The 12328-nt window shown below is 35.2% G+C and overlaps 1 protein-coding gene across 2 annotated transcripts in view; it reads left to right on the forward strand.

Annotated features, from left to right (window-relative positions):
- LOC132703257 (QRFP-like peptide receptor) overlaps positions 1 to 12328 on the forward strand; it is a 118707-nt gene that overhangs the window by 103182 nt on the left and 3197 nt on the right. The window contains exon 5 of one of the 2 annotated variants that reach the window (XM_060672406.1): positions 11396 to 12034. In XM_060672406.1, coding sequence (XP_060528389.1) covers positions 11396 to 12034 — 639 coding nt within the window. Of the gene's footprint in view, positions 1 to 5600; positions 7254 to 11395; positions 12035 to 12328 lie in introns of those variants that run through there. The other variant, XM_060672405.1, reaches the window with a different exon arrangement.

A 12328-nucleotide genomic window follows, 5' to 3' on the forward strand; every position in this document is an offset into this window, starting at 1 on the left:
CCGGACAATACAACGATTAATTCAGAAGTCTGTTGTCATCAACTGGACAAATTGAATGATTCACTTAAAGAGAAGAGGCCCGAATTAATCAACAGGAAGGGTGTAGCGTTCCACCAGGATAATGCGAGACCTCACACAAGTTTGGTCACTCGCCAAAAACTTTTACAGCTTGAATGGGACGTACTGCAATATCCACCTTATTCTCCATATCTGGCGCCTTCCGACTACTATTTGTTCCGGTCCCTGCAAAATTTTTTGGATGGCAAAACCTTTACCTCAAATGAAGATGTCAAAAACCACCTGAACCAGTTTTTTGCCAGCAAGGACCAAAACTTTTATGAGAGGGGAATTATGTTACTGCCAGAAAGATGGCAAAAGGTGTTGGACCAGAATGGCCAATATATAATTTAATAAAATATTTATTCATTATACGAAAACTGTCTTTCATGTTCCCCAAAAAAAACGAAATGACTTTCCGAACAACCCAATATTATAAATATCATATCATATCATGTCATTGTCATATCATGTTATATATAAATATCATAAAATTATTTTCACGTTACTATTTCATGATCGAACAATACATCATTTAAAAGTTTGTATAAAATAAAATGTATAATAATATAAATTTTCTCCGAAAAAAGTCGTTTTCAAATTGACGCAAGTTAAAATATTTCTAAATGTTTCTAACATTAAAAATTATGTAATTATCGCAAAACAGGAATATACATTATTTTTCATTTAAATTTAACCAATAAGCTTCGTTCATTAAAAAGGAGAAAATATTTAATGTTGTTCTTTACATTTTTGTGGCAATTAATTGGAGAGGTGAAGAATTCCAAAATAATAACTTACAACATTATAGCATAGTCAGTTTGGATACAGCATAAAAATATATCAACAGAGATAGGAAATATTTTGGAAAAACATAATTTTTGAACAATAAACATTATTTTTAAATCATAGGCATCAGTTTATAGGCAAACTATTAAGTCTGATTTCGTCCTGTCATATTTGAGTTAGTTTAAGTCTCTAGATGGGGACTGTCTAGCCTATCGTCTCATAAATAAAAAGAAATGTAAAAAATATTTAAAATCTTTACCAATACCAAATGTTTCTTATAACCTGTCTCAATACCAAAATCATATAAACAAAAAATAAAAAGGGTGTCTATTGTGACACACTTTGGCTCTTTGTTTTCTTCGCCTTTTGACGTTTTCTTTTAATCTTTTCAGCATTGTATCTTTGTTAATACTGCTTCTGGTAAGTCCTAATACCTGCATTAGCAACAATTGATCGTGATTATTTATTCATCGTTGTCCAGGTGTTATTTGGTTTCTGCCAGTCTCTTGATACCTGTCTCTGGATATGACAGAACGCCACTTGAACTTGTGGTATGCCTCTTTTCACAAGTGAAATAGCTACTTATTTTCAAACAATCTTAATAAGATTCGATTTTGTTGATAAGGTTCAAACTCAACCATAGAAGCATACTACAGGAACTGATAGCGATAATAAAGAATTCCACTTTTTAAGAAATGCATCGGAATTGTTTTCCATAGCCTTCTTTGCCTCTCCCATGAAAAATTGCATACATAAAGTTAGAAAAGGTCATAAAGACATGGTTTTTTTACGTTACAAAATAAGCGTCAAACGGTATTTATCAATTGTTTAATGTTAACAAGTGATATATCATACTTGTAAAGCTGTCAAAAATCGCGTTGTGGGTGTGGACTGTCCTTTTTAATGTCCAGGGTGCCTCAGTATCCTTTTTCTACAATAACATGAACCGTTCCTTTTTTCTCATAAAAATCAAATCGACGAATCCGGTTTAACACGATTTTCCCGGCAAAAGAATATCGAATAATCGGAAAGCCATTCTATCGGGGTCATTCTGATGCACCGCAGGGACTGCAAAGGCCGCGATAAGGACATCCCCCGCTGAAAATATTTCATCGACATTCTTCAGATCCGGAAATATTTATTTATTTGACTCTGATGGGATTTTTTGTTTGGGTTCGGTTTGATTTTAAATCGAGGCCGATCGTAGTAAAAACCGTCTATGCTTTTCTGAATGCGAGAGAGTTATGAGTAACTAGAAATTATGGAAAACATTGAAGGAAATGAATTTTCTCAAAGCGGAAGATGCTGGAGAAGACGACATTTGAAAGCAGTTATAGACAGTTTCGTAGGGAAAACAGGAATATCTATTATCTGCACAACACTTGAGTAAAAAGAGGATACACCGTATAAAACCATTTTTGGGAAAAATTGATAGCAAAAATGCTACCAATCATGAAAATTGTAAAAATGTCTTCTTGGAAAAAAACTGACATCATTCATTTCAAAAAAATATGCTTAAAAAAAAGCTACTGGAGATTGTAAGTTTAAATAAACCATTTTGTCGATGTTTCTTTATAACACGTTCCATTTAAATGAAGAGATTGGCATATTAAGTCATCACAGAAAAGTTCGGAAAAGGTTGACCGTTTTCCTGCTTTATTTGTAAAGTAAACAACTTTCTGCTTTAACCTCAAAATTAACTACAAAATTGTTGATCATGTGACCATCTGATTTCATTGAATATTTTCTACATATGCCCAAACAATTTATGCGGTGTCTTTAATCTACCATATTCAAATATTCCAAGAAAAACTTAAAAAAAAATTAAACAAATCAACTGTACAAAGTAGCCTATGGGACCATCACCTTTGGAACAGACAACCAAAAAAACCTGAACAAGTATATAAAAGAAATGTAGTGCAGAGGTTTTCCATTCACTATCGATGATTTATGAAGAAGAAGAAATATGAAAAGACGGCCTATGATTGGATCCACATGCTTTTGAAAAAAAAAATCAAATTTCTTAAGTTTCTTCTATAAATTCTGCTGATTACGGAAGCAAGTCGTCTAACAAAACATCAAATTGGTTTCTCATTCAAGTTTGGGGAAAAATAGCAGTATCAAGCAAAGCGGGCAGCAAAAGTTTTTACACTAAATCCAGGGGCCCATCTGGAGTACCCCTCTAATGAGAACATTTAGTAACCTATCGAGAGAAACATCGCACATGTAGCGCACTTCCAATCAGTTGCTATTTCAGGCCCAAGTATATCCTATCAGATTAGATTACTAACGTGGTATGCCTGTAAAACCAAACGAGATTCGGGAACGGGCCAAACAAGTGAGCATGTAATAAAACAAAGGAAAATGAACAAAAAAGGAAAGTAAAAAGAAAACAAAAAGGATGAAAACGAAAACTGATAGACATAACAAAAAACAATATTCAGTTGCCAGATGGCTAGTCCTACTTTTTTAAAATTGAAAATTACATTGTTCGCGTTTTTTAAAGTAAAACTCAAGGAAATTGACTTCTATTACATCTTAACTGTATGGGAAAATTGGGGTTTAATCTTTTTAAAAGGGTTTATAAAATAAAGGAAAACTTCAATTTAAACTGTCCAACGAACCCATGCAGCTCACCAGGTAAAAAAACGTTCGCGAAGTTAAATTTGAAAATTGCAAAATTGCGAAAGTTTTCGCGATCCTTATTTCCATAAAAAGCGTATATTAATTTGAAAACTTTCCGCGCGGTTGTAAATCCGGCCCGGAAAGTATACTAAAGAATCCGGGGTAAACCGCGTCAGACAATTTTATTGTTTGAACGCAACTCCTCCGGGAAAAAGTGGCTCAAAGCCGACGGAAAGCCATTAGACGAGACCGCATGAGGCAATCTGTGTTGTGGTGGGAAAAAATCAGGTCAATTAGGGTTAGAATTGTCTTGTCCGCAATCCCGAATGGATCGCCCCATATTATCGAAGTCAACTTCGTCCGTATTTTTCGAAACTTTCCGAAATTATTGCCGATAACTATCACCTGCCGTTTTAATGACTTCCAAACTAAAATGTACCTGAGTGTAATATGTTCTTCTGCTTGTTATTTTTGTGGGTAGATTAATTATATTTCCCTTTTGCAAATTTATTCCACCCCCAAGTGATGGCTGACTTTGCCAGTGATATAATAACCCCTTATCAAATAAATGGAAGGAATGATTTTATTAAGTAAAGTGGGAGTGTTTTTCCGGGATAAAAAATGAGCGGCAATCATTTTCTTACGACAGACTAACCCTCGAAAGGTCGAGATAAACTCCCGTGCCCTTTTGCTTTGCTATTGACTTGATAGATTGCGAGATTTATCGTTCGCTTGTCAAAATAAGTTACGTGAAAATACAATATTAGCAAATCGGTTGTAAAAACATAATACAGAAACTTCGTTCAAATAATTTATTTTCTAAATATTTCAGCATTACTTAATCAATACTATTTTTATTCAAAATTCAAAATTATTCAAAAGATATGATTGCTGTCAATAAACCGGTATTCGTGCTGCCATCTGTTGGTGAGCGGCGAAACATCGATTAGGAATCTGTAATTGCTCTAATTATTCAGCAATGTGTAACCTGACGGTGGATGGAGAACAGGAGTATTCCTACTACTCAGACTGTCTGAAAATTATGTTTTAACAAAACTCAGTATTTAATAAATATCTTTTATGAAAACTTTCAAGTTTTATGTTTATAATTTGGCTGGCAAAACCTAGTTACTTGAAAATACGATATCAGCAAATCGGGTATAAACAAGTAAACTATAAAAAAACTTTTCCATTTCCAATCTCGTTTTCAATCAATAACTGTACCAAAATCCATCCTCCTGTCCATGTGTTCGTGGTCTTGTGGTGTTCAATGTATATTGTCTTGTGATTCCCGACTTATATAACCCAGCTACGTATGTCTTGTGTTGTGTGTTTTGTGACTAACCGAGTGGATTCACTAACCGAACCGCATTTTCCTACTAATTCGAAACATGTGGGTCATATATTAAAACCCAAGATGACGGGTACATTTTGGTTACGATGTGAGGAAACATTTGTGTGAACTACACCCTAAAAAACATTCATCCAAAAAATGCCTTGTTTGCAGACCACAAAAGCGAAGAATAAGAACCTGTCGTCTATTAATATGATTCATAAGATGCGGCTGCTGTTAACAAACAATTTGAAATTTGAAAAAGTCGATAGCTCATTTTCAAAATACCGCTTTTTGCCGTTTGTTTCGTTATTTGCTTAGTTAGGAATCTCCAACTTTGCGCTGCCCTCGACGAGCGGCAAAACTTTGTTTAGGAACCTGTAATTTCTCTGGCTAATTCGGAATTTGTAATTTGATGGGGAATCAGAAGAGGGATCTATCTAAAACACTAAGTTTTTATCAAAGCGAAAAAGCGCACCCTAGTTTAAATCTCCAGAGGAACAAAGATTCAAACGATTCAAAACAGATTTTCTATGTCAAGACGCCCTTAGCAACAACGCTTTTTTTCTCTCAAGTTTAATCTAAGGGGCGATAATATTTCCAATATTTGGATGCAAATTATAAAAATTGGTACCAGAATGCCATAAGACACCTCTAATTATATTAAGCGGAGTGTGGTTAGACACATATTTCTCCTCACGGTATCAAACCAGTCGCCCCTCCCTCGTGTCAGGGCAACGTCAGAATCATCCGCTTAAACACAAATAACCGAGACGCCCTTTGGCTTTGTTCGCAGCCCAATACTCGGCATAGCCGAGTTCAAACACGTGGAATACTTCGACGGCTCCAAGGTGCCGGCCTGTCACACGCTGGCCAACACCTTTTGGTCGGCATTGTACTTCCTTAGCAGCATATTCCTATTCTTCATCGTTCCCTTCATCGTACTGCTCGTGTTGTATTGCATCATCGCCAAGAACCTCATCTCTAACGCTGCCGCGTTGCTCCTCAACAAGCACATCGACAATTATTCGATGCGGGCTAGAAGACAAGTGATCCTCATGCTGGGAACTGTCGTCATGAGTTTCTTCGTATGCCTGATACCTTTCAGGGTGTTTACGTTGTGGATTATCATCGTGCCAGAGGAGAACGTTTACAGATTAGGAGTCGAACGGTACTACAACATATTGTACTTCTGCAGGATCATGGTGTACTTAAACTCGGCGGTGAATCCGATCTTGTACAACCTGATGAGTTCCAAGTTTCGTACGGGGTTCGTGATATGTTCCGAAACCAGGAGGAGGTTGTTTCGGAACCGCTGCACGAACGGTAACTACATTACCGACCCGGGTTCCAGTAGCAGGAGAAGCCGAGAGGGTTATAAAGTATGCTACAGGCCGAGGAACTGCTCGGTACTGATCAAAACTTCTACCGATTCATCGAGTTTGGATTCGTTTAAGGACAGTCCTCTGAAGCAGCAGCATTGCCTGACTAAAGACTGCATCAACGAGGAACGGGCCTCCGAATCCAAACGGTTTTCGATAGAGAGTCGCGTGAATTTGAATATATTCACCGAGAAGGTGATAATATGTCCGGAGAATCAGAAGAACCTGCGCAGGTACTTCGAAGGGAGCTATATGAACGACAAGGAGGAGCAAATCGGTTTGAAAGCCGGAAAAGTTCAAGATGAAACGTTCGTTTAGGCGAAGTAGGGGTTAGCGATAGTGTAGGAACTGACTACGTCTTAATGAGTGACTTTAGTCTCGATTAAAAGCATTGACATCAATTTTAAATACAATAAGGTTATTTTTGCTCCGCCGGCTGGTTTGAACGTTGCTGGCTGATTTCTTTTGTCGCGAATTATAAACAAATGTAGGAAATGTGTTCGACGAAGTAAGATTTTTAGAGCAAAGGGAATAAAAGGAAAGGAAAATTCCTTCATAAAATAAACCACAGATCTCGTTAGGTTATCCCGTTTCACTAGGATGTGACGTACTTCTGTGTTTTTTCCATAGAGAAGACTAATAAAAAAAGAGAACTGGCAATTTTGCAGGAAATATCGGCCTCGCAATCGCCAGCGCCAATGCGAGCAGCAGACTAACTAATTTTCTTTTTTTTTATTTTAGAAAAAATTAATAAAAGTGATTTTTGATTATAAGTTATGATAGAACAGAACCGTACCACATCTGAAAACTAAATGATAACGGTACAATTAAGTTGGATTATAACATCCATCTTTTCCAAATGCAAGCTAAAAAGTGATTGTATTTCAATTATTGGAAACGAAATTCTAATTACACGAAAAGAATAAAAATAATAACCTCACTTACAATGTAGAATTGTTTCAGTTTTCTTCAATATGACACAATAATAAATAAAATTGGTATTTTGTTTCAAATTGGGTACCGTCCTGTTTTTTTTTTTTTTTGGAATTGTGACGCCTGAATTGCGCTATAACATACGCCGAATATTCTAGTTCAATCTTTCACTCTCTTTTTATTAGTTTTCTATATGGTTTTTTCTGAGAAATTGCAAATTCTTGGAAAAGTATAACAGACGAAAATATGAAAATTGTTTTTTAGATGGAAATCGTAATTTGTAAATATTTTGAAAATTAAAAAAAATCGTTATTCAAAATTAGCTTTAAATTCGCTGCTAGATAACGTAGTGAACGTGACTTCTGTTTAACAAAATTTTGTCAGCGCTTTCATCTCTTAAAAGAGGTTCTCTTCAAAAAACTGAAGCGAGCTATCTACGGGGTGGTCCGTAATGAATGAAACAAAAACCAATCAACTCGTCAAAATAATGACATTGATAGTAAAATGTCGCTTGAAATTGTTACCTCTCTATATTTTCGAGATACCGACACCTTAGATTCAAGTTTCAGGATTCAGGAATAAAAAACTCGCAGGCAACCAAAAAGACGCTTATTGTACGTCGAAGTCACGTGACCTAGACGTCCATTTGGTAACGTGCTTCTCACGTGAGGATTACTTGAGAGATGTCTCTCAAGTTTTTTTTCTTGGTAAAAAATAGAGCCTTTCAGCAAACTCTTACGTGCGTTAGGCAAATAACCATAAAATATTTTTTAATGTCATTGATATAATTCGGTATTTTCTAAAAGCTGAGTTTCTTAGATTGACCAAACTTTTTTGATATTTGTTTTGGTAATCCAAATACGATGTTTCTTTGACGTCATAATCATCATGTCGAAGTTTTTGAACAAAAAAAGAAGTGAGAAAAACGTGCGATGACGTATCTGGTTACCCTTAACTGATTAATAAGCCTATGTATAACGAATATTCAAAGCTTGTCATTTATTAATGCAAGTTTGTGATATAGCATTGTTGGCGAAGAATTAATAAATAAGATGAGTGTATTAAAATGCAAAAATCTCACAACCGATGCGTTTTGTCACAGTAAATATCTACTAAGAAAACATCACTCTGTCATAATCTTCAAAAATTAATAACAAACGACAGCAACAAAATTATTACATATAGATTTAAGGGTGTGGTATGTGAAAAAATAGAATGTAATGAATCGTAGTCGAGAAAACCCCCCGATCTCAAGTTTTCATATCTATCATAATTAGTCTAAGTTTTTTTACAGTACAGTGCGACCTCGATCATGCGGAAAAATTAAAACCACGGTGATCGGGGTAAGTAAATAATTCGGATTGCTGAAGCAATACAACTTTTGCAATAATTCAAAACAACTAAAACTTTGAACTGCTGCAGCATTCTTAACAGTCTGGTTTGTATGATTCTGCAGCACCCTTCCCTTGGTAACAAATCTTCACCATTCTCAAGCCAATAACATATTTCCGCGTTCGTCAGATCTTATTCAGTGAGAAGATTCAGTATATCTGAAACATCTGAAAAAAACAAGTAATAATATTCTTCGACAATTTTTAACCGCGCATTTTTAAAATATGTAGACTATGAAATTAATAATCCAGCCTCTGCAAGCCCTAAAATTATCATTTCCGTATAAAACTTTGTTTGCTTGGTAGATAAAATTTCGTAGGAAATTGGAACGCGCCTTAATCGTTGCTACGAAACCAGACATACATAAATATAAAAGAAGTCCATAATAAATGTCAAATTATCAAGCACTATCAAATCCAGATTATAAAGTACACAATGGTCCGAATTATTAAAGAATTCGGTTTAATGGAGATCCGGATTATTGAGGTTGCACTGTATTAAAATAATCAATTGGACACGTACATGATTGATATCGGGTGTCAATAACCATTTTAAAAATATTTCTTCGTGGCTCTCATCGAGATCAATATAATAACAAACTTTCAAATTTTTCCTGGTTACACTTTTCCGAAAATTCGGGGGACGCCCAGTATATAAAAAAATATTACCGCTTTTTGTTAACAATCCTGCTAAAGTCTTCGTCGCCATTGTACGTTTCGTGAAACACACGTGGATGTTTGCCAAAGATTTAATGTTAAATGTTTTAATAAAATAACTGCCAAACGTGCGTTCGTTTTAATTACGCCGTCAACAAATTAACCAATTTGGACAGCTACCAGATCGGCGACGTCGCTTAACTAAGTAGCCGCATAACTCACACGTTAACCAAAAAACATTCACTTCCGCATACCGAAGTCGTCCCCGATGATGAACGCTACGTTTCGAGTAAGTATTCACCACACTTTCTTCTCGACGTTTTGTCCTGTGTGTATATCGTTGTTGCCTTTAACATGTTACAGATTAATTTAAAATTTTAATTATATAAGTAATAAACGTTAATTTACAGTAACAATAATTCTTATTATCATGCAATTACAAATATGTTGTTGAACGTACTCTTTGTGGTGTAGAGTAAAACAGAAAAAATGTTGATGTCGAATATTAACTTAGTTTTTATAGACTACTATTTTTTCTTTTCGTAAACCGGACAACATAATATACATTTTTGTTTGACCGCGATCCAATGTTGCCAAACTTAAAAGGGTGTCACAACTTGAATAATTTATTGCAACTTAAATATTGAGTTTTGAGTTTTGATACATAAACAAATGTATTAAAGAAATTTTTTAAAAATGTTTAATTTACCTATATTACAAACACATAACACACAAATAACAGCAGCTGCATTTCAGATAGACATATGAAATCGAGACACGTCAGACAGAGAACAAATTGTCCAGGCCCTGAATTCTATTGTCGCATTAAGTAAGATTTGTGAGGTAAAATAGGGCAACATTTCCATAGAATTAAACGAAATTCGGGTACCAGCAAAAAAAAAACACAATGAAAAGACTACCAAATATCATAATAAAAGGTCGAATAAGGAAGTTAATAGTTAAATCTGGTAATGTCCATAATGGTCGAAACTATTTTATTCTAAGTACTAATATGGAGCATCATAATGGAAGATCATATAATTTTTGATATCTAATCAAATACGTGCTGCTTATTTATACACAATTGAAATGCATCATTATATTAGCCGCTCATTCTTAAAAATCGGTCAATTTTTGAAAATGGGGTCATGTTATGCTCTCCTTATAATAACTACTTAAATTCTAGAAAACTAACAACATTGGATCACGGTCAAACATTTAACGGCTTCTTAGATTTCCTCCAAGAACCTTTTCTTCGCCATCATAGAACAATGATATTGGCATGAACAATACCTTAGTTATTCTATAGGTTAGATGGTTAGGTTATGTTGGATAAGTAGTAAACATAAACATAAAATCAGAATCAGAAGTCGAGCAGGCACTATTTCCACACAGATAAACAATTTTAACTGGTAATTTTTTGATGGTAGACACGATGCAATTTTGCAAGATTGTTTTTTTTTTTAATCTTTGGACACTTTAATACAAACATAAGTTTTCAATGTTCGGACGTTTTAACTAAGTGGCTAAACAAAAGTAAAAGCAAGAGAAATGGAGGTATTTGCTGAAAACAATTCAATATAGTAATTACATTAATTTTTATATTCTCGTACATTTAATTTAGGTTACATTCAAATTACAGCTTTTTTTAACAAATTGTAAATTGGCTTGTTATGCAATAGTTTGTAATTTTGCTATTTTTTGTAATATTTGGGAGACGAAACTAGTCTACTACTTTCTTCAACAATCACTAGACTTTTCAAAAACCACATAGATTTTTCCTGCTTGTTTTTTATAGTAACCCATAAATTAAAAAAAAAAACGCAACTAAATGGTTTTCTTTATAGTAAATTTAGTAATAGCCACCATGAAAACAGACGCGCTGATGTTCGAGTTCCTTTACACGTTACAATATCAACATGAAAAAATACCTAGAAATTAGTAACAGAAATTGCATCATGTCTACCGGGCTTTAAAAAGATAACGATTACAAGACACATTACATTACATTACAAAAATGTTCCACATAAAAAGTATGTTTTCTCATACGGCGCGTTCCTTGCTGACATTTGATTAGTTATAAACAGATTACAAAAAATATACATTTTTTACAACTCTTAAAATTGAGGTAGAAAAGTCTATTGCTGCTGTTCTATTTTATTAATAAATCGCCATCTCCTCCATTACGCCCATCGGGTCACTGATCCTTACTTGTTTTTTGATTGCAGCCCCATTCTAGCCATAACCCAGTATTACGGACCAGAACGCTACTACGACGGCTCACTAGTGTTCGCCTGTTTCAGCATGTCCATCGATCTCTTCCCTTGTATGTTCTTCATCGGTTCCATAGTCATTTTCTTTATCTTCCCCCTGGGTATCCTCATCTGTATATACGCCCTGGTCGCCCGTACACTTATGACTCACCCATCCAACCTTATTCCCTCTCAGAAAAGTGTAACGGTACCGTCTCAGAGCGTGATCAAATACCGAAAGCAAGTGATGATGATGCTTGCGGTGGTCGTCGTGGCCTTCTTCATCTGCATGCTTCCTTTCCGAGCCTTGACCTTGTGGATAGTCGTGGCGCCTGCAGAATCGATAGTGGACATCAGCTTCGAGACCAGATACAACATACTGTACTTCTCCAGGATCATGTTCCACATCAATTCGGCGGTCAACCCCATCCTGTACAACATAATGAGCTCCAAGTTTAGGGGAGGATTTCTCAAACTGTGCGGTATGAGGAATTTGAGGCGGAAACTGAGGAGGAGGACGGAGACCACGAGGAAGAGCACCACGAGCTCGACGACGCCCTCGTCGCAACCTACGTCGGAGAGCTGCTTGAGGAACAGCCGGACTCAATCAACGAGGTGACTAGAAAGATCTGAGCTTAGGTTTTATGTTATTCTGAGCCTAAATGTAAAATGGCAAGAACATTTTTTTTTTATATTCAAAGGAGAAATGGCTAAATAAAAAATGAAAAAGCGAAAACCAAACATAGAAGGATTAAACTATTTATTTCTTATTTATTTCACAACAAAGGGCAAGAAAATGACAATTGAGTTATTTATTTATAAAAAAGTATAAAAAAGAGATACTTTGTCAGTGGACTAGTTTAAATTAGTTTTACTAGCTAAATCAAATTAAGAACTAATTACAGCTTT

This window comes from Cylas formicarius, unplaced genomic scaffold (assembly GCF_029955315.1).
Source record: "Cylas formicarius isolate icCylForm1 unplaced genomic scaffold, icCylForm1.1 PGA_scaffold_6__28_contigs__length_40554024, whole genome shotgun sequence".
In the NCBI taxonomy this organism is placed as follows: Eukaryota; Metazoa; Arthropoda; class Insecta; order Coleoptera; family Brentidae; genus Cylas; species Cylas formicarius.